At 38.7% G+C, this 26,284-nt stretch overlaps 1 protein-coding gene across 10 annotated transcripts in view; it reads right to left on the minus strand.

Moving 5' to 3' along the window:
* MYB (MYB proto-oncogene, transcription factor) overlaps positions 1 to 26,284 on the minus strand; it is a 27,939-nt gene continuing 1,655 nt past the window's right edge. For 2 of the 10 annotated variants that reach the window (XM_019550228.1, XM_019550224.1), the window contains exons 2-16: positions 23,235 to 23,352; positions 21,680 to 21,751; positions 20,722 to 20,814; positions 20,073 to 20,293; positions 18,169 to 18,403; positions 17,295 to 17,375; positions 16,831 to 16,935; positions 15,289 to 15,537; positions 13,894 to 14,256; positions 12,293 to 12,435; positions 11,761 to 11,875; positions 11,549 to 11,674; positions 11,128 to 11,238; positions 10,449 to 10,556; positions 1,276 to 1,719 (exon numbers count right to left, since the gene is read on the minus strand). In XM_019550228.1, the coding sequence (XP_019405773.1) occupies positions 1,516 to 1,719; positions 10,449 to 10,556; positions 11,128 to 11,238; positions 11,549 to 11,674; positions 11,761 to 11,875; positions 12,293 to 12,435; positions 13,894 to 14,256; positions 15,289 to 15,537; positions 16,831 to 16,935; positions 17,295 to 17,375; positions 18,169 to 18,403; positions 20,073 to 20,293; positions 20,722 to 20,814; positions 21,680 to 21,751; positions 23,235 to 23,352 (2,344 nt within the window). In that variant the 3' untranslated portion in view covers positions 1,276 to 1,515. Of the gene's footprint in view, positions 1,720 to 10,448; positions 10,557 to 11,127; positions 11,239 to 11,548; positions 11,675 to 11,760; positions 11,876 to 12,292; positions 12,436 to 13,893; positions 14,257 to 15,288; positions 15,538 to 16,830; positions 16,936 to 17,294; positions 17,376 to 18,168; positions 18,404 to 20,072; positions 20,294 to 20,721; positions 20,815 to 21,679; positions 21,752 to 23,234; positions 23,530 to 26,284 lie in introns of those variants that run through there. The other 8 variants (XM_019550233.1, XM_019550225.1, XM_019550226.1 and 5 more) reach the window with 8 other exon arrangements.

Consider the following 26,284-nt stretch of genomic DNA (forward strand, 5'->3'; position numbering starts at 1 on the left):
TTTAAGTCAAAAAGAACACACTTTATTTATCTACAAGGCAGTACATTGTTGTATCAAAAATTAAGTGCAGGTGAAGCTGCACCAAATGGTATTAAGGCAGCAAAGTCAAAATTTATTTAAAAAAAACCAAAACAAAACAGTGTTCTTGCCATAAAAGTTTGATATGGCAGTACATAGAGCCATCATTTCTAATATCCCCGATTCAGTACAAAAAACCCAAGTTAGGGAACAATTAGCAAAACATGGAACAAAAAAGACGACATGAACAAGACAGTGTTCTCCCAAACATATGAAGGTGCAACGCATGCTATTATAAACCAATGAGAAATATAACGCAACCAGACAAAAAATAAAACTCTCCCAGGAACAGTGTTCAAAGTATTGCTTATAAAAAGGAAAAAATGTAAATTATAACATTAAAAAGTCTGAAATGCTAGTGCATAGTCAATTAGCTAACATCAAAGTTTGTTTCCTCTCATATAAAGCTCTACTGCCCCTTTTACACTAGCAGCACGACTACATGCTAAGGTCCATAGCAGCAAAACACAGTATTCATTTGGCATTTACAAAATTAAATTACTGAATAAAAATATAATTTGTTCTCATAAATCTATGTTTCATACAGTAATAATTTTTAAAGCAAGCTAATAAAAAATCCCGCCCCTCCCCAAAATAAAACAGAAACACACAATGCATATAGGGTCTAAGACCACGAAAAAATGAAAGAGTACTTCAAAATAGTATGGTTATTTGAGCATTCAAAATCTCGATCGGTTTCCACCTTTGAACATGCTAGCGTTTGTAGTAATGCTTTTCACTGCAGTATTTCATACCAATGCATTTTATTCAGTGATTTAAAATAAAACTGAGTACCTGCTCTTTATAAAAACCCCACATATTTTATCACTGAAATAACAATACTGGTGTATCAGGTCGGCTTGATCTCAAAAAGTACAAAAATTATTTTCTAGCATAAGTCTGCATTTAAGATAATTAATAATTAATTGATTAAATTCAATACCTAATAATTTAGGCAAGTGTCATCTATGTAAAAAAAATCCTTTTAAGTTGGGTGAAATCCAACAAGAATATGCTCAGTGACTAAATGCACTTTGTGCTGCTCCCAACTGTTGTACCACAACAAAAATATGCTCTTCTCCCATTCATGAAAAGTTTTCATGCAGAGGAACGGTAAAATCCAAGTCAACTTGAAGTGTTTTGAAAACCATAATGCTTGTCTTGTGGACCCTTTTTACATCACCAGAGTCCGGGTTGTGAATGCATTCATGTATTTGCGTGCCTGATCAGTAAGGGTCATCTGATCCTCTATCTTCCCACAGGAGGCCGACTCCCAGCTACTGCTCAGATGCTAAATTTGAAAACAAGGAGACAAGGTTAGAGTCTGATAAAACATTATTTATTAATCTGTGTCATGGTAGGCCCCATCACAGAGCTGGCCTCATTGCACTAGGTGTTCACCTGCTAGGAAACAGTCCCTGTATCAAAGAACTTAAATCAAAACAGAGAAGAGAGACAATGGAACGTTATACCTATTTTACAGACGGGGAGTGGAGGGAGTGAGAAATTCACTGGCTTGCTGAAAGTCATACAAGCACAGCCGGGAATGGAACTCAAATTTTGGACCCAGCCCAGCACGTCACCTGCAAGGCTATTCTCCTTGACAAGACCATATTCACAGAGTACTCTTCTCTTGCCTTTCTGGAAAAAGACAAAGAGAAGGTATTTTTCCTTTTGGCTCATATGCTCATACTGGTTAAAAGGTTGTAGCTAAATGTATAATACTACCACCAATACCTCCTCCGCCCCCAAATAAAAAACCCTGCTGAAGTTTTATTCTATAAGCATGGGTTCTCTGTGCCTCTGCACTCCTAAGCTCTTGATAGTCTGACTGCAGCTAATGGATAGCTCAGCATTCTCCAGCGTTTTTGCCTGCCTGCACCAATTAGCACATACCCAGTTGTATATCTCCGTGTGCCAACAAAGGTGTGTGGGTAGGAAAGGGAACAGTCTCAGTAGCCACATACTAATCATCATTTAAGGCATTGTTTCTTGCCTGACTTGACAGAGGTTAGAGACACTATTTCGTAAAATGTTGCACAAAAATAAGCATATCTACCCTGAGGCCTATGCACTGTGTTAACTCATTACATATATAAAATGTTTCTCAGTCCCATAAAATGGAAAGAAAGTGAAATTTCTTGGAATTCATGCACATAAAACACATTAGTTTACTATGTAAATGCACAACAGTACAGCTGGGCAATGTCAGGCACTGCAAAGCCCCCTGTGTTCCAAAAACATGTACATTTCTTGATTCCAAACTTTGCTGAGAGAGGAACTACTGTGGTTGACAGGAGCGGCTGATCTTCTCATGCCTATAGATTTAGCTGCATAGCTAAGTCTGTAGAAACCAGCCTGAACCCTCCCTTGCTTGAACATGGATCCCCTGGTGCAGTTCAACTTCTGCACTGCTCAGTTACTTGGTCATTGTCAGTGCTACCTCCTGGGCTCTTGGTAAGAGCATGCAACATTTATGTTTCTTTTTCTGGTTGCCAAACATTTAGTAGGCACTGTAACTATTCTGTAATCTGAATTTATAAAGAATAACATCCTGACTGGGAACAAGTGTTATCTGATAAACGTTTATGTTGTCAAAAGCCAGGGACGGAGTAGAAAACCTGCAAGATTGATGTAAAGAGAATATTCCACAAGCATGTTCTAACCAGAGCCCTGTAGTAGCGGGCACTGTCCAGACACGGAGACAGACACATTCCCTATGATGAAGGGCTTACACTCCAGAAGAGCCAAAAATGCACTTGACAGGGCAAAGGGACATCATACAAATATTGACCAGGGTGAGGACAGACATCTTAGTTGTTTTTTAAGACTTTTGCTTCTTCCTATTCCATTATATGTTGCCAGCTCCATGTCCTGAACTTGATGGTACAGTTTTTTCTGCACATAAAGCTCCCATTGGCTTCCAGCAGGAGATCTGTGTCCAGTAGGAGCACACGGCTGGGTTAAAAATCATTAGTTACTGCAGTTACTTGGGGCAGGCAGCATCTGTGAAACAAAGAAACAAGCTATACACCTTTTTTACTAGCTCCACTATACTAAGACTTGTCATGTACCTTGCGGTATGGCTCCGCCTAGGTTCCATATCACAGCCAAAAGCCAGGTGTGACATACTTTTCACTTCACAGACATGCATACGACATGCCACAAAATGCTGCAACTTCCTCTTATGTTTTGGGTAAACAGCTTCCAGGATAACATTTTCAAAAGTAACTAAGTCACTCAGGAGCCTAAGTTCTACTGAGTTTCAGTTGGACTTTTATTACCCCCTTTCTTTTAAAATGTACTCTCAAAGAGCTCTATTAAACTCTGGGATAACCCCACTGATTTTACTACAGGGTCAAATCTGGCTTGGGGATCTTAGAAATAGTTGAATTGTACTCAGTCTGGTCATTGCTGAAGTCTGTTATTCTAAGGGTTAAAAATATGTGTCCGTTTTCTTTATGACTCTCTGAAAGTTTCAATATGCTAGGCTGGAAAAGTGGGTTCAGTTTTTGTTTTTTTTTAAATAGATTAAAACATATGGGAGCAAGATTCCATCTGTCACAAGCTGCCAATATTTTTAAATGGAACAAAAATCATGCAGGGAGCGTCCCAATTTCATAAATTATTCTTAAAGTGTTAGTATTTATATTATCTTTGTATTAACAGACATATGCTTTAAAAAGTATCATGCCATCTATTTATCTCAGCAGACTGCTACGTACAGTTATTTCACTTAAAGAAATTAAATAACACTTTCCTCGGAGGGGGCTTCATTTAAACTAACGACAAGTGGGACATATCCAATAAAGTAGTAAGTCACTGCTCTCTTTAGGAGGCTAACTCTCTCCCATGCTATCATCAGGAGGGAGAATGGACCAGGCAAAGGGGACTACAGAGGAATTCAGTAGATCTGTAACATGCTTTAAGTTAAAGTGACTTATCTAAGGTCTGCTCTTTATACATAATGGAATATTTAGACTCCAGGGTCACATCCAGATGAGTGCAGCCGTATGGTATGTGGCACCACAAACACGTCTACAGCTGTACGTCACACAATTAAGTGTTCTCTGTGCTGCCTGTGCACGTGCTCCTCTGGGATTCTTTTCTGCAGGTTTTTTGACCCCTAAATATCCCTCCTGTCCGCAATTAGACTCTAGAGAAAGCCTAATACTCCAGTCCTGCTGAAGTTGGTGACTGTTTTGCCTGACTCAGGACCACAGAATTTGACCCAGATCATTGCAAGAGTACTAATGAAATATCATAGTGCAATATCTGTGCTATGATACACTGACCTTGCTTTAATAAAGAATTTTTAAGATTTTCAACTATTTCCCTCTTGAAATCCTCACTCTGAGCAAAAAGCTCCTAACAAACCACAAATGCCTGTGCTCTGCGAGCCTTGCTGCTCAATTCTGGAGGCATGTGTGAGAGTCATCTGAATTTGAGAAACCTTGCTTCCATTCTTGGCACAGATCACTAGGTCTCACAACCCAGGCATAGCATGTTTCTGGATCTGAATGCACATGTCTGTCCAAGAAGGCACTTAGTAAAAAAGGCAAAAGCAACTTGGAGGCTGAGAAGCACAATGGGTCTTTGCATGCCAGCAGAGCAGCAAGTGCTGATGAGCCTTAGTTATAAAAAATAATAAAATAACTCTGCTGTAGAAGGCAGAGCCTAGAATATATTTCATAAGAGGAAAAGGTGCAGGGGGATGGGGTTGAGCAGCAAGTTTGATGCATAAAGAAAAACAGTTTATGCCCAACACTAAATATACTTTTCTAGAAAACCCTTGTTATCTTCCTTGTTTCAGACTGCATTTTAAAAGGTCTGATCCTGCAAGTCCTTGCACAGACAAAACTCCTGTTGACATCAATGGGAGTTTTGCTGCACAAAGGCTAAAGAATCTGGTCCATAATCAGGAGTTCACAGGGTCTGATCCAAACCCCTACTGATGCTGATGGGTGTGTTTTCCCTAAGTTTACCAGGCCTTGACCGTGCAGGAAGAGAATTTTGTCAGTCCCCTATTAACTATTGGTCTGTAGGTGCATTTCTGGTCTTTTGCAGGCAGATTTTGTTTCTCTAAATAAGAATCATGGGAAAAAACAACATACGTCCACTACGCTGAATTCCCATACAATTACAAAATCATGTTGCAATTCCAGCTATGTCACTCCCCTTGGTTAATTTTTTTCACATCAATAATCCTACTAGCACATCCTTCTGGCAACAAAATTATCTCACTTATCCTGTAACGTGCTTTCAACTGCCCCAGGCAAAAGTGAACTGTAAATAAACTGCCAAAGCTTTAACTGGGATATCCAGTTAAAGTACTTTAAAACAAAAAACTTGGACCCTCTAGACAGAAAAAGAAGAGTAGGGCAAAAGAATGCTGGGGAAAGGTGCTTTTTCACACAACTGCTTTATAATGTGCTATATGTGTTATTTTAATAAGTCTCACCATTACTATAGTATGCCTACTTGGAACAGGTAGTAACAAATATCTCTGCGGTTATGTGACACAGAGCTACCACAATAATGGAAATGTAGTTAAAATCCTTGTGAAAAGGGCAGTATTAGAAAATAGATTTAAAACTCCCCAGGCCAGATTCTGATCTGTCAAGCTGGTAGAAATGACTGATGTTACTGTATCCTTGGGTGGGTACAATTAAAACAGAATTTGACCCCAGTTTTTGTGCCCTAAAAGGCAATACGTTTTACCTTCCTTCTCACTTAAAAGAGTTACTTATGTTAACCTACACTGATTCTGTATAGCTGAGGTACACTACATGGCAGGAAAATGTGGGTAAAAGCAGAAATGCAGAGTTCTTTTTCTAAATTTTAACACCACAATGAATACCCCAACTGAATATATTCCAATACGTATCATTTGTAAGTTTATGGCTTCCTATTTCATAAGGCCTTTAAACCAAGGCCAGCACTTTCACCAGCTTCTTATCAGTTGCAAGGTAATAAAGATTAATGCAGAAGTCAAGTTACTGTAAACCAATTCTATTTCATTTGCTTATGGAAGAATCATAATAATGTATTTATTTGCCTATGCAGCAATAATAAAACAGCACTAAGCCTCTTCATTCTACTGGCTCTTACCAGGACACTGAGAAATTCTCTCCCTCACCTGGTTTTCTTCCAGGTGTTCGGAAAATATAGCCCACTCCTGTATACTAAGACAAAATAAAATGACAAGGCTCCTAAACTTTTATTATTATATTGATGATATCAATGCTAGAAACTACACTAGGACCCAATTCTGAAGCCCTTACTCAGAAACATTCATTTTAAAACCAATGTTAAGAACAAATGAACTGATCTTGAAGGGTGATGAATGCTTGCAACTCCTACTGATTGGATGACTGGCACTCGCCAGGGTGTGTCCGTGAGGAAAGACTTAGATATTTTTATCCCTGCAGCTGACAGTCTTTCAGTTCAGGATGTGAACAGAATGCCGCAGTTTGCTGACCCTCCTGCAGTAACCTGCCTATGCCCTTCTTATGTCTGTCCCTACATGCTGCATGAGAGCAAACACGGCTGCCCAGGACATTGTCATTTCTGATGTATTGTGTTCTGTTGCCTTGAGAGACAAATCAAGAGACTGATTGCCCCCCCACTTTTGACCACATTTTTTCTTCTCTAGGGTGTGCAAAGCACAGGTCCTGTGCATTAGTCACAAAATGAAGGGAGGCAGTTACACAGCTGAAGAAAAACAGCATGGCAACTTCTCCCTACCTCCACACATTTTTCAGTCCCACTGGAGTAAGGATTTTCTTTCCTGCCCTCACTTTGGAAGGCCTAGAATCCTATTCCCCAAGGAAGCCATGAGAAAAGCCAGTAAAAGAAGCAGGCTCCTTGCAGACCTCTGCTGCAGGCAGTCCATGCTGCCTCAAAGGAGCAGATTTTGCTCTCTAACTGCAAAATAAATGTCTCAAAATGAAAAAGGGGAAAATTAAAGGTTGATGCAAAATCCAGTGGCTCATAGGATAGGTTAACAAGTGAGCAGAATGAAAGCAAAAAATGTGTTTTTTAACTTAAACTCATTCTTTAAAGAAGATTAAGATTGTGACACAAGCCATTGAAAGTCAGGAAATTCAAACTGACGGGTGTCAGTCTGTGGTTAAAAAGAGGAAAGTGATGGGAGCTAAAGGCTTAAGAATGTGCTTTTTAACTTGCAGAGCTTGTATAGTTTGTAGTTTCCTTTTGTTATTTCTAAACACAGAACATATAAAAAGAAGTGTTTTTAAAAAAGGCTGCCATAACTTAGTGTGAGGGTAGGCAGGACTGGGAGGGTAATGTATGAATTAGCTAATTTGCTCTCCCTGGTATTGTATATGGTGTAACTATGCGTGTATTCTGTCATTTACTCAAAAGACTAGTAAGATGTATGAATATAACTGCTTTTTTGAAAGCATAACATTACATATGAAAGGCCAGATTCCATGGCCTTTATTTCAGGTAGTTATGCTCTACACAGGCAAATTCCCAGGGAGATAAATCATTTTGCCTGGCTAAGGTTTTCCCGATTCATCCCGAAGTGTTAGTCCCTGAAGTCTTGTCCCTGCCATTCTTCACCAGGCAACACTCCCTCTGCAGTCAAATGAAGCACTGTTTGAAAAGACAACAGTGAAAAGACTCTGGCAAGTGTTTGGGCTCCATAAAGAGGAGTGAAAGGTACCCCAAGGCAGAGGCACAGGGTTGGCAAGAGCCCCTTCTGTACCTTCTTCTCCAGAGCATAAGCAGTGGGGGGGAGGGGCACAAGCCTCCTGAGATTTCTGTGCTGATAGTAGGGTGCGGGGCTGCAGCCCAGCCAGAGTCATAGTCCGACAGCAGTGGGGGCAGTGGCAGCAGCACAGAGTTGTTCCCCCACACTTGCCCCCACACCGTCAACACTTACTCATAGTCTATGCTCCAGAGTACCCAGGTCCACAGACCCTTCACGCTGGTTATGCAGGGCAGAGAGCCCCTTCTTTGGTCTCCCCCCAAGCTATTCTTCTGCACTAGACTCTGTTGACTTGGCACAAGCTGTTTCTGAAGCATGCTGTGGATGCTCAGCTGGCAGAATCCCACCCCCCCTTACCTGAAGATTAGTTTGTGGTGGTGGTCATGGTGGGAGGGTGTTATGCTGTCCCCCCACACCAGTGCTGAATTGCACCCTTTAGAATATGGTCTGTATTATTTATAGAAGCAGCAGAAATTATAATTAGTTCTAAAACATTTTTTATCTCAGCAGAAAATACCTTATGGAGTTGCTCTTAATATTCCTTACTTTACAGAGCTGTAGCTTTCTTCTTTAGAGTTTACTAACTCAGCAGTACAGAAAGTGACTAGACTATTTCATGAGATAATTGCTAACCAAAATGTCATTTTTTCTAAAGCAACTATAATGTGAATTATGAAAATGCTGAGAAAAAAGTTGTGTGCTGGTAAAGCTTGCTGCTTGCATAAATATAAAATGAGAAAAACTTTTTTTTTAATCTGATTTTTAAAATGTACTCCTGGACTAAAACTCTGTGCCCATGGCATTTTTAGTCTTAGTGAATGAAAATTACCTTGGACTGATTTAGAACTTACGCCTCCTTTCCCCCCCCACACCACATTCACATCCACATGGCTTTAAAGACTGGTGATGATAAGGCACCTTGTAATCCTTTCTTGAACTCAAGTCAGTGGGAATTTTGCCTCAATAAGAAACATTGGATCAACCCCAAAATATTAACAGCATCTAAACAAACACACCTGGATTAAATTTCATCCAGATCAGCTTTATGGGCCAAATCCTGTTCTTATTTAAATAGGTGGATTTGGTTGCTTATGTTTGTGCATAAAGACTTAGGAAGTAAAAATTCTAAACACTTTCCACTGCTTTACAACTGTGAGACATAATCTACTATTATTGCACTGCTATGTCCTATTGCTGCAGATGAAATAAAAACAGTATAGGGAGTAACTGGGAGCAAAATTGGGCCAAATTCAATACAACCTTAGTGTAAATCCACTAAAATCAACTGAGTTATGGGATGACTCTGTTTCCTTGTTCTTTACCTATACCTCATTAATACTAATTTGGACAAACCACTGGTCAATATGTGGTGCTGCAATGCTACCAAATATCATCGCTTCACCTCTGGGAAAACCTAGATGTGCTAATGACAGGTAAGCATTTCAGCCTTTAGAACCCTTCATTAATATTGACATAGTGCCTGATTGGACTGTCTGGTCATCAGTTTGGAGATTAAAACAATTTAACATCTGAACAACTGTTCCAATATGCTGCAGGCCACCCTCCCAGTGCCCTGGTGGCTGCAGTAGACTGGGAAAGTCCCTAACCTGCTGCTGCTGCCCACGGCTTTAAATGAGTTGTGTTGTCTGGTGGGGCTTGCTGCCACCTCCTCAACCCACTGTCAAAGGCCCCGTGGAGTGGCTCCCAGCAGCAGGGCCTGTGAGCAGCCTCGGACTCCCTACGCTGCTCCAGGCAGGCAGCTGTGGCCCCTCTCTCATGGTGGGGTGAAGTAAGGCACATTCTCAAGAATATTTAGGAATATAACTCACTGGTTTCAATGTAAGTTAGGTGCCTAAATACCTCCGAGGATCTGAACTTAAGACATTCTGGAAAAGCTAAAATCTTAAAATTCAATGTATTTTTCCAATGACGCGTAACGGATTTAAGTGGATAACTTCTATGAATGCAAAGTGGTCATCTCTGCATTTGACTAGAGTCCCCTGATAATTTTCTGACTGAATGCTGTTCTATTAAAAATACCGTTTCTTTGAAACTGAAACTTTATGCCGAAAAAAATTTTAAAACATTTTAATAAGGCCAATATATTCCAATTTCAACTTTTTCTGAATATAAATTCCAATTCTGCTGTTATAAAAGAAGTTTTTGTTTTGAAATTTATTCTGTACTACGAAAAATAGATCTTACAAAGCTGTACTGAAGTAAAATATTTGATTTAGAACTTTTTAAATTCTTTGCTTTCAATTTAATTCAGAATGAAAAGGTTTAAAATGGTGGAATTTCTTGTGAAACAGAAATTCCAGTTCCCACAAAGTTCTGCTTCTGATATAAAGATATTACTAATATTTGAAATGTAGAAACTGAGGCAGTTTTTGAGATCTTAATGTACTGCTTTTTAAAGGATGCTTCCAGATCATAAATCCAGGGCAGATTTTGCTGAATAAATAATCTATATTGCTATTAATACAAATCCAAGGGTAGACTGGTTAATTACCACAGTACTCCCTTCTGTGGATTTTCTTTCTTTTGGATTGTAAATACTAATAATACTTGCATTATTCTGTAGGGAACTGTTCAGCCTGTGTATAAAAACTATTTAAAATCAGAGAGCAATTACCTGCAATGGATTACCCAATGGCCTATTTCTAGGTACTGCAAACTGTCTGTGAAGGCTGCTGTCCTCTTCTGACACTGGCATCTTTAAAATGGAACTAGTAAGAAGATTCTGCACCAAAAAAAGAAAGGGAATATTTAGGGAGTTTTCATAGCATAAACATATTTTCAAGAGAGACTCAACCCAACTACCCTACTGGATACTCCAAGGGATTGGAACATAGGAAGTCTGGAAGCAAGGTTAGTCCCTCTAGTACAGATCACTATTATACAATGCAGAAAACAACTTAAGCAAATGTTTTGCTTTGGCTTTGCTTGGGCCCAAGGTAGAGACTCTTCCTTTTAAGAATTCCAACTCTGATCTGAGAGACTATTATATGGAGGTTAAGATCTCTCCTAAATATATGGAAAAGACAATACATAGTTCCAAATGCATGCAACTCTCTCTGCCTTCCACAGGAGTCACAAAGGTCAAGTTAGGAGCATGAATTAGGAATCTAATAAGGGTCTTTGCCCTTACAGTATCTTTTTCTTGTCTCTAAAGTACATAAACACAGGATACCACACACATAATGGAATAAATGCTCTCTCCTGAAAATGTTCAAAAATTCTTTCTCTTGTATTTGAGAACATGTAAGGATGAAACAAAAAGAGGGTTCTATGGTTTGAACCCTTATATGTACCGGAACATCCTCCATGGCAGATGTATGTGTGAAGAGCTGAGCATTCAGGTTTTCCCCTTCCCAGTGATTTGAGCAAAAGAAGCTTCCAGTTTTATCTGTTGGCGACTCTACCTGGAAGTATCAAAGGATATGTGTTAAAGACTTCATTATATATTAATGTAATGAGACCTCCTCAAAACACCGGAGATCCAAATCATTCCATGTAGCTTGGTTTCCACTGGGTTCTTCTATGTTTTCACAAACACTGAAAAAATCAGTTTAATGGGAAAGGAACTGGACAGTAACAGCAAGCTCTTTACTAAAGCTGGACTCAAGTGGGAAAAAAAAAAGAGATGTAGCTCATGGACTGAAAGAAATTGCTATAAATTTCACAGCAAACACCATGGACTTAGATTGCCTCTGTATAACTTCTGTATCTCACCTCTTGTTTTATCTTCTTAAGCAGAGGGGGTCCATTTTCATGTAGGCCAGACACAATTCCAGATTCATCAGACTCCTGTTTGATAACATCTTGCAAGTCTTCTACAAGGTGAGTTGGTGTTTGAGGCTAAGGAAGAAACAGGTATAGGTTAAGCCCTAGGCAAGCCCCTTGCACTAATACCAAAGCAACTTTTATCTCCATTGCCTTCTTACCAGCATCTTTAAAGGCCCATATTTCATTTCTTGAGCTGCAAGTGCATTTTTGAATGGAGTAGGTGTTCTTGGAGAGCTCTCCAGTATTGACCTTTTGATGGCTGGAGTTCTGAAACTATAAAAAGAGGGAGAGAAAAACATTTCCATTGATTCTGTTTGAAAACCATTTTTAACATGAAAATTTTGCGTATTGTCAAAAAATTGACATTCATTAAATATTATACTGCAATGATATTCTGAGTTCACATTCAGCTATCTTACTTTTCTGGAGGAAGCACCTGTTCTAATAGTTTAATGTGGAACAATACTAAATTAAAAAAACTGGTGGATGCATCTATATGATTGTTCCCTACTAAGAAACTTGACACTGAAAAAGATCAGTACTTTCTGAACTAAAGAAAATCTGAATACATTAGCAAACAGGACAGCAACAGACATGAGAATATTCAGCATTTCATTCTGCCGTGGACTAACCTGAAAAAAAAATCCCTGTGTTCTGAAAATTCAATGTCAAGATTAAAAAAGGACTTACAGATTATTTTCTTTCTGAGTTTTAAAAGCCTGGTCTCTGTGAAGTGGTGTTGTAACAGTCAGCTTATGACCACAAACTGGAGTGGAAGTTAATGTAGGATTGTCCAGGTCCAAGTTTTCATGATTGGTTGAGGTGTTTAAGAACTGCAGGTGTGACAAAACAAAAGCAATATAAACACCAAGATGAAGAAATTGATTTCTAAGCCTGAACTAAATTGATTTTTATTTGCTGAACTAAATAAGGCTGGGGGAGAGGAGGAATCTTTTTAGGTATTAACCCCCCCCAAAATTCTCAAGCACTATAATATACTTGTATATCTGGAGTGTCTGATTATGTGGTAAAAGTATTATCTCCCTAGAAGTTTTATTAGAGAATTATGAATTAAAAAAGGAAAAAGTTCAGCATTTCATGTGCTGGAACTATAAGCCAAATTACTTTCCATTCCAAAAAAAGCTTTTTCTACCCTTTATAAAGCCAAGTGCTAAAAGCCTCACTTTATTTTTTAATCAAATTAATTGTAGTTTTCTTTAATAGAAGTTTGCCTAAGCAAGGACAGAAGCCTAACAAGTAAAGGCTTCAGGAGCTGGCTAAAAAAAATGGTGGGTAAATTTGTCAAAGTTTTAAATAAGACAATGAGGCATACATTTAATTTAATAAACTGAGGAAACTGAGCTCCTTCATCATCATCATCTCTGTGAAAACAGAGGGACTTAATGACCTAATATGCCATTTTTATCTCTAATTCTATTATTTTATTTATGAATTTGGAGGTGTCATCTCTTCTGTTAGAGATTTGTCCAAATATGTCTTACTTGTAGAAGATTAAAAATATACATAGGCAAAAATATAGCATATCAAAATATGTCTTTACTTCAGTAAATAAGTTATGCTCAAATAGAGTTAATTAAAAATGTATCAGGGTACCTTTAAACACATAAAATGTCTTTTCTAACCCTTCATGAAAAATTGCCTTTTTGACAGTAAGGACCATCAAATAGCCAAACCAAACTATAACAAAAGCAATCCGCAAACCAAAAACAAAGCGTAGCTAATGTTACAGCTGTGAGACAAAGCAACAAATGACAGGAAATTCAAAGTGGAGACCAAGATGATTTCAATGTGCATATTTTCTTTTCATCCTTGTCCTACCCACTGTAGTGCCTTGAGTTAAGAATGAAGCTACCATTTGAATTTTCTGTTTGTTGTTAGTTTGTTTCACAATCTGAGTTTTATTTAAATACAATTTGGAATTTTCTGGGTCAGTGAATCATACTGTAAGTGGACAGAGATGGAAAGTATTACAATGAACAGATATGTTAAACTCTGGTAGGTATTAAAAGCAAGAGCAAAGCACGCAGTCATCTTCCCCTACAAAACCACGAAGAATTAAAGAAACAATAGAGAAAAAGAAAATCAACAGTTAGCTTGCTGATAATCTAAACTCAGTGGTGAAGACTATCAGCAGTAAGAAGATTCAAACATGGAGTGAAATCAACAAGTGCAACAGTATTTAGTCATTTGTTCCAAAGGATTAGTTTCTAAATTGTTAACTCTGGTGACTTTTGAGAATTAGTAACATCTGTGCAGAAGTCTTGATCTACCTGTGAGGGAGAGAAGGGTAGACTTTTGACAGGGGAGCGCTTAGGTGTTGAACTGCTGACGTCAGCAAGTATGAAGGAGCTACTGTGGCCACTGGCTAAGTGGCTGGAATGCCCTCTCTTTTTGCGAAGAATGACCAGCGGAGTTGTGCTGCATTTTGAGGCAGATAAGGGCTTTGGTGAGTCAAGAGAGTCTTGACTCAATAAGAATTTGCTCAAGTTTGTGCTAGAGTGTCCTTCAGGTCTACACGCAATGGCCTCTCTTTGCTGAAGCTGTGCGACTTTGCCTGAGGGAGTTTTGCTAGGCGAAGTGTCTGCTTCTTCAAAGAATTCAAAACTGCTGAGATCACCCCATGATGAAGGATCCTGAAACAGTGTGGGAGGCACGGAACTATAAGACAGAGTATAGTGCCACCTCATGAAAATAAAGCACTATGATATGCCAGTAACCAAAGAAAAAAATGCTGTCCTTCCCAATAATTCAATTTGACCCTGTTTATTTGAGTAATATTACAAACAACTTAGTCATATTTTAATATATATATTGAATATATCAAGCTGTATATTATCCTAGAGTTGCTGGAAACTGAATTCCTGCAACTAGCAATGACTCAAGTGATGAGCTGCCAATATTATGTACATTGGTATGAAGACAACGCCTTTTGTTACGGAAAAATGTGTTCACCAAGCTAAGTTTAACTTTATTCTAAGCACCATGGTTGCTAAGTAAATGGTGAATGGGATGTAGTTGAATGGCTTAAGCTGTGCACCCTAGTTGCTATAAATCAAAATGATACCAACACACTTATTTCAGTGCAACACCTCTGTTTCAGCTGACAATACCAGATTACAGTGCACAAAGGCCAGTGTTAAGTGCAGTAAGCCTTTCACTGTTAAATTAAGATTACCAGTTCTTCAAACAAGCCATATGAGCTCCTTAAGCTTTGAGAAGAGGCAACTATGGACGCTACACCTTGCAGTGAGGAAGAATACCAGAAAAGCATACAGAAGCGTGCATAGCAACACATAGAACTACAGCCTTCTGACTCTTCAGTCTGGAATAAATATCATTTATACAATTAACCTGGTTGTCTTATCTCTGATTTTATTCTAAGAGGCAACACATGATATTTAGAGACTGTTTCAAACTGTTTTATTGTGCAGTTTGCTAAAAATTGCACCACCACCCGCACAGAAAGGGGGAAAAAATAAGCCCACATGTAAGAAATTAAACTGTGCCTTGCAGCTTGATATCTAGGCAACCATATGTTGGTATTTTAAAACCAAATTTCAGATCTTGCAATCATGTTATTCAGAAAACACAACTAAATACAGGAGCTCTGTTAATCTTTCTCCCTGAACAGATACCAGTTTACCTGAGATGGCAATTCTACTTACGGAGTCTACAAACTGAAGTGCTTCTGCAAATTCTAAGATATTCTTAACATTATCCAGGATGTTGCTCTGGTGAACGATCATGCACCTTGCACTTTCTTCAGGTAAGCAACCATGATCCACTGGTGGAGATGGAGTACAGTGGTGATGTTCCCCCAAACAGGAAACAGGTGCATTGTCACCACTAGTTCTGGTATTGTCAGCAATTGTGGTGCTATGCCAGCCTGGGTAGTTTGATGTGTGGTTCTGTGTCTAAGGGAAGAAGAAAAAAAAAAAGAAAAGGAGGGGTGGGGGGGAAAAGGCAGAAGGAACTTAGCAATGAAATTGCACAAGGTGTCAGATGCCGCTGGAGGAAAGATAAAAGTAATTGCATCATCTAAAAACTTAGGCCTATGAAACAATTGTCAAGATGTTTCCTTTCATCAGCGCAAGACTTTGTTTTAAGTAATATTTATATTTGTTATCTTAAAATGTATTTAGTTCAAGTAACAAGTATTATGAACATGTGTATTGTATTTTCAATTCATTCATATTACATTATTCCAAAAAATCTGTCGTCTGCAAGTATTTTGCTGTGAGAAGCAAGAATCGGCAGGAATTCCCTACTTAACACTCAGCTCTATGAGAGGCTAAAGGGTTTAAGAGTTAGAGTTGCTTTTGTTTGCACATCTCTTTTCTTCTTCTGTCCCTGTCTAACACTACAGCTTACACCAATGCAATGAAGAGGCTGTCAAATCAACGTGGTTAGGAAAGCAGAAGAGCAAATTAACAGAAGTTTCTTTCCAGTGTGATCATGCAACAGAAGAAATTGCAAAACATTAACTAAAGTTAAAAGTGGCCAAACTAACACATCATGCACACAGTTGTTTTATTATTAATTTTAAAATGACTTATAAAAGTATTTGCTGGCTATCACTTATCTTCTAGGATGATTTGAGGTTTTTTTGCTTTGGCTATATTATTATATAGCTGCTCTTCTATTTTACTACCTGTACACAGCAAAATGTGAAAATTCAGTAATAGCCAGCACTGGTTTCACGCATGCAGCTATAAAGGATCTAACATTATTCAAAGAGAAGTAAAACAAATTGTAAACACATGCACTGAGTTTACAAAGTATGCCATATGCAGCTGAAGTAAGGAATACAGCAGAGAGGAAAATTCTAATGAACAGGCACTACATTTTCAATATATGAACCATTGCACACTGTCAGAAATGCAGAACCTCAGAAATTTAAGGTTTGTTAGCATTTTACTGTGTTCGCTTAAATGGTACCAAGAGCTCGTGGTATTATAAGACAACACAGAGCCCAATCTTGCTTTCATTGGCTTTGCAAAAGTAAAAATACCTGCAAATAAATACCAGAATGTATAAATAAATGTGCAGAACAAATATATATTAAGTATGTGCTATGTTTCATCCTCTTAAAATGGAAATATAGAGCCTTGATTAGTGTCAGAGGTAGAGGGGGAGTAAAAGATAAAAAGACAAGCACTGGGGTAAAGCTGCTATCCCTCCATCCAAGCACACAGTGACAATCTTACTGGTAATGCCTGCTGCCCTTTCAGTTCATTCTCAGTCGACATTAGTAGCAACTCTAATTCCTTTATTCGTTTTTCTTTCTCAGGGTCTTCATCATTATAGTGTCTCTGCAATTAAGAGTTAAGGGAAAAGAAAAGATAAAGGTCTGATTGGATGTTGCAACTAAAATGCTTATGGCTTGCCATCCTGTGGTATAACAGCCAAATTAGCCTCAGAGATGAAACACATCAATTGTGTTTTCCACTGTAAAAATCCCTACTGAATTTCACTGAAGTGGAGAAAATGAAAGCTGTCACACTAGATGTCAGTGAATATGTTCCAATTTACCTCAGAAGCACTGATTATTGATTATTAGCTGTTTTAGAACTCCCTCCCCTTTCCCATTATCTTCATGACTTAAGGATAGAAGTTTATGTTTTAACTTGCACATTAAAGGTTTTTTAAAAATGATTGTTAAATTATCTACCTGAATAGCTGCAGCAGCTGGCTGAGGGACATTGACAATATTTACATGAAGTGCTACTGGATATGGGATCTGGCCAGGGACCTACGCCAAAAAAACCAAAAGACACTCAGAATTATTCATTCTATTACATTTGCTATCCTACAACATCTATTTGGGTTAAGTGGAAGCATCTTACATTGAATATTTACAATTTATGGAGATAAAACCACTTGTCTAACTTACAAGAAAATCGAGTGGTTTTTAACAATGCAACACTTAAGCATTAAAGAGAAGAAATTCTAAATGTGAAACATGCAGCACATAGGGCAGAACTTAGTTCAAAGACAGGGTTATTACGTTTTTCTAAACTGAAGTGTAAATGTCAAGGACACACTTTCTTGTAATCTAGCATCCCATAATGTAGCTGGGTTTAGGATAGCAATCATCTTCATGTTAGTAATTAGTAATTACTCAACTCTGTAGTAACCCAGAACCAGAACAATCAGTGTGACCCGTGGCAGCTTAACATCTGAAAGGCTGCAGAATAGGGTCCAAAGTAAGCTGCATCTCAACAAGTGCAGCACTCCCCACTGTAAAAAAAGTTACTTACTGTTATTTTTAATGGGTTAGTTTGCTTTAAAAATTAAAATGTTAGGAATGCTGTATCACAAGGATCACTGTAGTATAGTGTCCCACCACAGCACAACACCTGCTTAACTTTAAGTCAATGGACTTCTCATATGCTTGAACTGCATGAGGGTCTAACACATTTACTGCCTCTCTTTCACCCTCACACCCCCACAAAACTACACCATTTTTTCTCTCCTTATCATTTCACAGACCGATAAATGGATCTTAGATCTACATATTCAACAAAAGGTTTTCAGCAGCTTACATTTTGTGGTTCAGAGATGTGGTAATAGGAATAGTCATTGTTAAGTGGGGGCTGGGTGGCTGCTGAGAGCTGTCCAGAAGGTGGAGTGTGAGTAAAGCCCATTAAGTGATTGCTTTTCTGAAAGTTTGTGGCTACTGAGGACTGATTGGCTTTAGAAGACTCCTGAAGATAACCTTCCTGTTCGACTTTTCTGCGCATCGTAGAATTCCAGTGGTTCTTGATAGCGTTATCAGTTCTACACAGAAATACATGGATATAAAGAGTTGTATAAACAAGACCTTTCAATTCAGATTAAAGTTAATTGACAGAAAACTGCTATTAGTGTAGAACTCAGTTAGTCCTCAATGGATTTCTGTGACAATTTAATGGTCTTCTCTTCCCACCTTCCCTCTGCCTATGGTTAGTAGGCCCAGACTTTTAATAGTCTCAGTGCCAAAAAACAGATCATTGCTCTGATTTTCTCATGTGATTGCACCTTACGAAATTTTTATGATGGGAAAGTATGAAAAAAGACAAATAGACCGCTATTCTTCCTAGGGGTTTTAGACCCATTTCTTACCCTTCTATTTTATATCCTACTGTGAGAAAATAACTATTTCAGCTACCCCACATTCCTGTTACAGGAAGCAACAGGCTTGTGGGCAAAACTCCCTTTCTGAGCTACTGTGTGCAGTGAATATGTCACCAAACTTGAAGCATTAAAACTCCAGTGGAATTCTAATGCACTGAATTGCTGCAAAGTGAGTGTAGGAACCAGCTGTGAAAAGGTTAATTCCAAGCTAGCACTCTAATTGGCAGCCTAGGCAATGCTAGTGTTATATCATGTAGTCTTTAAGGAGGAAAGGGGAGTTTAATTTCATTTTCGGAAAAACTGTTCTGAGTATTCAAATAGTGTAGATTAAGTGAAAAACCATCTGAATTGGGTATTATTAAACTCGGGTTGTGTGGTATGTTCAAATACAACTAACCAAAAGCTTTCTTTCCATCATGAAATTCATCATTACTTATATTGTCTGTAGTATAGGCAAGACTGTAAAACTTGCCAAATAACAAACCTAACTGTTGTTCTCTCCATGCAAAAGAGGGTTGATACTTAACAGGGCACAATAACATTACACTAAAAGCCTGAAGAGATTTTACCAACTATTGTTACAATTACAACCTATGATTAATATAGCAAAAAATACTGAAGAAAAAACATGTTGTTTTTACTTTGTGCATTTGGTAGCCCTTTGTTTGGTCACTTACACTGTTGTCCTTGCACAGTAGGGTCCTCAGCACATACAGCACCAGTCCTCAGCACTTACAAATAAGCCCCAATGAAAGCAGTGGGGCTGCTCATCTGCATTGTGAGGCATACGTGCATAAGTGTTATTTGGACTGGAACTACCATTAGTCAGTTCTTTCAACTCCGTACATGGATCATTCACATAGCAAAATTTTGTAGAGGACTCAGGGGCAAAGACTTAAGTATCTTTTCAGTCAATTTAAAAAAAAAAAAGTTGATTTTAAGCCAACTACATCCCCTAACTGAATGTAAATTTAACTTCACTTGGAGAACCTACCCCTGGGCTGTTAAATGAATGGCAGTTTTGCCAATTAAACACAAACCAGACTAAACCTATATTTGGGAAACCCTGGATGATTTAATGTGATTATTATTTTCTTATCCAGTAGTAAATACTTAAAAAAAAAATTATTTTTCTACTCAGACCTACATCCTGGTCTCATTTGGGCCAATGGCAAAAATACATATTGATGCCAGTGGCTCCAGGATTTCTCAGGTTCTGAGAATTTTGGTTTGTAATGTGCAGCTCTGTCAATCTGTTAAAAAGACATGGGAAACACACTCCCCAGACCTCCAGCCTTTTCTTCCCTACTTAAGGGCTACTACATGAAATTACCGTCCAGGCAGCAACTTTGCAATTTCTGCCCATCTGTTTCCCAGCCGCTTGTGTGCTTGGTAAATAATTCTATCTTCCTCTTCCGTCCATGAAGTTTTCTTTACTTCTGGATTCAAATGGTTGTGCCATCTCTCCCTGCACTGTTTTCCAATCCTTCCTTTCAAGTGTTTGGCAATTACAGACCAGCGCTTTGGCCCATATTTCTGCACAAGCTCTATTACCTTCAAAGAAGAAAAAAAAATTATGCATGTTTAGTATTATATAATGAATCAGTGCAATCATTCTGTGATGCTGCAATGTTTTCAGTGAAGTTTCTCAAAACCATTGTGCTAAATCTCCTGTGTCGGCACTGTTTTATATTTTCGTTACATATTTGCTCGAAAAGGAAAAAGCTTTGATACTAACAGGGGCATTTCTAGATTCCATTTAAATTTGCAGCGTTTAAACAATTAACTACTTAAGGTAGGGAAATTTTAAACTGTACCAGGAAACAATAAATTATTGCTATGTACTACTATTACTGGGACCAGTTTTGCAGTCCTTGCTCATGCACAGTTGCCACAAAAATCATGAGAGTTGTGTCCCATCTAAAACAGCAGTATTGGTCCCATCGTTATATATTACGTGGACTGAAAGAAAAGGTAATTACCCGCTGATCCTCTTCTTTAGTCCATGGCCCTTTAATAAGTTCCGGATTTAGTACCTTCTGCCATCGGTGCTGGCACTGCACATCTGTCCGATTCTGATCATATGTAAAATACACAAATTAAATCATTCATTAAATAAGATGAACTCACTGTGATGTTCTTAAGTACATTTACCCCCACTCTGTTCCTCTAATGTAAAGACTGCTTAGATGCTAAAATTGAAATATTTTGCCCACCGAACTACTGGATAATTTCCTAGTTTCATTGTAATTATACAAACTTTACTATCCAACAGTTGTCATTCAAAAAAGTAACCCTTACCTATAATGTCTGAACAACAGCAAAGAAATTAATTTTATAAACACCATTTATTGGGTGCGCCTATACATTCATTAATGCACGTTTGCTACTGCGCATTAAATTTAGTACCTCTGTGAGTTATTATAACTGCACATTAAGCTACTCAAATGCTCAGTAGTGACAGCACATGCTTTTTTAGTGATGCTTAATGCACAGTAGCCTAATTTTACTGCACATGAGTGTATTAGCACAGTTTTTGCTGTGACATTCTAATGCACAGTAAAATAGGCTAGTGCACGTTAAAGCACACATGTAGACTCACCCATTATTGCTTAAAGCTAAGCGTGCTAATTCCTCTGTGATGGAACTTTTTTGATTCATTGTTGTACCAATCACATGCTCTGCAACAAATTCCAAAAATGTCTGCTTACATTCCCCCAATCTCACTTTAGATGTGAAGTGGAAAACAAAAAAAAGACAGAGAAGATAAGATTGTCAGTAAAGCCCTCCATAGTATTAAAACTGAATTTCTTAAGTCTCCATTTGTGGAGGTTTTTGTACTTCTCAGGAAAATGTAGTTTTGAATTTCCCTTTCCCTTACTAGAAAGTGTGTGATAAGAAGTTGTCACTACAATTGTAAACAAACCAATGTCCACCTACAGGAAGGAAATTGGCAATAACTTTCCAGTCTTCTGTACCATTCTGCTCCACGAGTTTCTTTAATTTCTCATCCTAGATCATAAAGAAAACAGCATTACTGCTTCAGTCACTTAGTACTATAAATGTAGTATGTACAGTTAAAAATGCTGAACGTAGCTGGATTTCTATTGATCCACTTCTTTCAATAGTGATAAGTTACTAATATCAAGGGGAATGTCTTCGGCCAGATTACGATTTTTGTCTTGACAAATATCTCTCCAGAATCAGAAGACTTTTTTCTTTATTACTGATAGGTTCCTAAATAGAGATAGAACACGTTTGCTTTGCAGTTCTGAACTATTCAAACGATAATAATTTGCATCTTTCCAGCCAAAGCAATTTAATTGTTATTTTTGTGCTGGAATTCTCAAGGAAGCCTAAGAGGGTGCCAAGCACTCAAATCATATTGGAATTCCGTGGAGTTGGGTGTCTAACTCCATTAGGCATCCTTGAAAATTCTCCTCTTAATTTTTAGATATTTCAGGGCAAGGCAGCTCTAATAATATATTCACAGCATAAGCACTTACAATGAATAGGAAAGCAAGGCTTTTTATTTGGTCTTAATGTTAGGTGGACAAAGCCCCATTTACTTCAGTGGAGTTTTGCCCTATTATACCAGCATGGAATTCATTCCTGTATCTTTATTTGTAAGTCCAGTACCAGGGACTGCAATGAGAAGCAGCAGCCCACTGCACACATGGAGAAGGATGAAGATATTGTAACAGCAATATAAGCTTTTCAAAAGCCTTCATGAAGTGACCTGATGTTGTTTATATAACAGTATGAATTGTGGGTACTAAGAAAGTCAAAATATAATTCATATAACAGTATATTTCACACAAGGCTGAAGCAGTGTAAGTGACTGTGGAACATCCACCTGTCAGTGAACTTTATCACTGTAATTCATCAAATGATAAGACCAAAAGCACCACAACTAAATGTTATCAAAACATACTTATCCTTTGTCTTTGAAATCTTTAATGTCTGACTTTTGTGCTTAATAGATTTGCTTCTTCCAGCTTTTAATGATTACAACTTAGAATCACAACCATGTTATTAAAGCACCAACTTAAGATGGCCCATTTGTTTGGAGTAACAGGGCTGCAGAAGTCTGTCCCACATAGTTCTCTGCTGCTGTAAGACACTGAATGGACGTCATTTCTCTCTTAGCAACCATTTGCAAACAAAACGTGCCAGCAGTAACAATCAAACATTGCTACAGGTAACTTCAAAACTCCTTTGCCCACCTGCCTCATGCAGCAGTTTGAACACCTGTACTGCAGGTTTTGTTGGAGTCAAAGACATCCATTTAGACATTTTATTACAAAAAGAAAAACAGAGAGAACCTCAAAGTTGCATCAAATATTATATACAGCTGGTGTATCAAATTCTGCTCCCATACATAGATGGAGTGCCACTAAAGTCAGTGCGTAATGATGAAGTATGCATCTGAGAGATAAATTCAGCCCATTCCCTCTCTCTTTAATGAAAAAGTAGTAAGTGAATCTATATTTACCTCCTCCCGTGTCCATCTGGTTTTTCCTAAATGACGTTTTCCAGTCTTGGGAAGCAAGCCATCATAGTCATGATCAAACATTTCAACATCTTCTTCATCATCATCGCTACTATATATGCTAGAGAAAAAAACAGGAGGAGACACAGAGTGTAACATGAGGGCTTGAACTACTTAATTACAAAAAATATGAAAAACACAATAATCTTTACAAAGGTTAAAGAGATAAAAGTTTGAAAACTTGCACAACAAGATTTTGTTCTGCATTCTGTTGTTCTTCTATTCTGAACTGGTTCTGCTGTTTTCGGTATCCAAAGATACAAGCAAAAGGCTGGCAACCTTCTTATTACTGTACATGTTTAGACCTGCTCGCACTGTTAGATCAGTGGCAAATTACACACTTGGCAGCCGTTCAACCAATGAAAGTTTCAAATTAAAATACAATGTTTGGGACAATAAAGAGAACAAGAGGCTGAGTCCTTTACACAAGTGCATGCTCAAAACCTTTTAACTTGTGCCATACATTTTGAATAACGCTTAATGCTTTCACACATTTGATATAGTAATTGGGTATGTTCCAAATAATACCTTGTATATTTAATTAAAAGCCCATAAAAATAGCAAAACTACTCAAAATTATAGTTAGTAATAATTTAGGTGTTAGAAGACCAAACATATCAAAGGACATAAGTTTTCAAAACAAATTCTAAATTTTATAATACATTTTGTAATAAACTATAACATAAAATATGCTTACATTTCATGTTCACATACAGACAAAGCCGAAGACAAGTATAAGATCTCCATAATAACCAACAGAAGAAGCAATCGCCCTTTTACTATTTTGCTAAACCTTACTGCATTTATAAATACCTCATAGTATTATAAATACCTCGTACTACTTCTGAAATACTCCAATACTCACCTAATTCATGACTAAGGGATTTCCCCAGAGGCTATCTAAGGGTGACAAGGAATCTACCACTGTTTTCACAAACAGTACTCTATCCAGCTAACTAAATTTAAAACTGAGTATTTTGCAACAGGAGTTGTCTTTCTGTTGGGTAATATTTTATTTCCAACGTTAAGATATAAACATCACTTTTGAAACTTTGACAAAGAGACAACATGTGCAGGGTTAGAAAAAAGACAATGCAGTGGTCTGTGACTAATGATGGTGATATATGAGCAAATTGTTTAAAAATTTTTTTTTTGATCAACATACAAGGATCAGGTACCCTTTCTACTGTTAACCTCGATTTTCAAGTGTCCTTTTTTCTTGCATTAAACTGAAGTTCAGTATATGAGTTTGCAGCCAAGATGCATGAAAGTATATTAAGTTAAAATGACATTAAGCCCTCAGCCCTGTCTTTTGGCATATGTTGCATATCAAGGAAAATCTGCTGTAAGAGGTGTATCAGATTCCACAGCAGTATGTAGGGCCTGTCTGAGAGCAAGCCCTAAGAGGATGACTGACCAAACAAGTCCACTAACCCCAGGCTTAATTCACTACTGAGCCTCTAGGTATGATGGCAAAGTCCAACTCTACAGTGCGCTGTATTTTGAGAGTTGTGGAACACTTGGACATAAACAGTGAACAAAGGTCTGATCCTGCAGCCCCAGAGAATGGTCCTTATTCACAGGACCAGTCAATCTCACAGGCTTCACTGGGACCTCTGGCTGCAGTCCAACCGTTCCAAACAGAACAGCGGTATCAGCTCCTTGGCTTTGTTTTTACTTAAAAGAAAGTTGGATTTTCTTCTCAAAGTGACACACAGGGCCAGCTGTTTAACTTGTCTGCTGTCAAAGGAAGTTTTGCGGCTCAATTTCCAAGTGTAATTTTGAAAACTGGTTCCACTGAAAATTACACTTACTGACAGTACACCCAGCAGGGCAGAAACTGAGCTAGAAGAGCAATGACATACAGGTGAAATGAGTTGAATGCCCCGCTTGCCCCACAAAGTCCCTCACTCCCTATACAGGGCCTTACTGGGGCCTAGAAATAAGGATTTCACCGCTTATGAGGTGAAATCTGTGGCAGAAGAAGCAGCAGGGCCTAGGAATTGAGGCTGATCCATGGCTAGTCTAGGTTCTAGCTTTATTGAAGCATTTAAAATGATTCCCAGCAGATAATACCTTGCCCCAGGAGCCGGGCTGCTGCAAGAATGAAGAAAGCTTCACCTGACTGCCTGGCGAGTGCCGTTTACATGCTCCACAGCCAGGCTGCACTTTTGTTAAGGAAACCGAATTGTGCAATAAGACAAGAAAAAAAAGTAGGGGGGGAGGGGAGGGAAAGGTTGGAGAGGAAATGACTCGCTGCTGCTGATACTGTGATTGAAGAAACTGGATGCCAGGAGCAGTGCGGAGCCTGCTCACTAGGACACACCTGGCTGCTAGCACCTTGCTGCACCCCTGCCCAGGGTGCTGTGCTGCCAGCAGGGGGAGGCACCAGCAAGCCCCCATGAGGGGAGCACTGGGATCCCATGCTGGGCATAGGCACCAGCTCCTTCTTCCATCCCCACCCCTGCACTCTGCTGTGCAAGCCTCCCTGCTCTTCCCAAAGATGGGAGGGTGTGTCTCTTTATAGCTGCGGGGAGTGTGTGTATGTGTATGTGGGGCTGGGGGTGTTTGTTTAGGCCTGGGGGAATCTCTGTGTGTATATGCAGTGTGTGTAGAGGCAGCAGGGGACCATGTGTGTATGTACAGTACCTGTGTGTGTAGAGGTGGGGTTGTGTGTGTGTGTGTGTGTGTATAGGTATAGTGTGTGGGTGTATGTAGGGCTAAGGAGAGTGTGTGTGTATATGTACAGTGTCTGTATGTAGGGCTGGGATGTGCATATGTGCAGTGCTTGTGTGTTTAGGGCTGGGTGTGTGTATGTATGTGCAGCATGTGGGTATGTGTAGGGCTGAGAGTAAAGTGTGTGTATGTGTGTTACAGTGCCTGTGTATAGGGCTGGGGGCTATGTTCAGCGTGTGCATGTGTTTAGGGCTGGGGCAGTGTGTGTGAGCGCATGTAGGGCTGTGTGCGTAGAGCCAGGGTAGTGTGTGTGTGTG

Source organism: Crocodylus porosus, unplaced genomic scaffold (assembly GCF_001723895.1).
Source record: "Crocodylus porosus isolate Cpor-Errol unplaced genomic scaffold, CroPor_comp1, whole genome shotgun sequence".
In the NCBI taxonomy this organism is placed as follows: Eukaryota; Metazoa; Chordata; order Crocodylia; family Crocodylidae; genus Crocodylus; species Crocodylus porosus.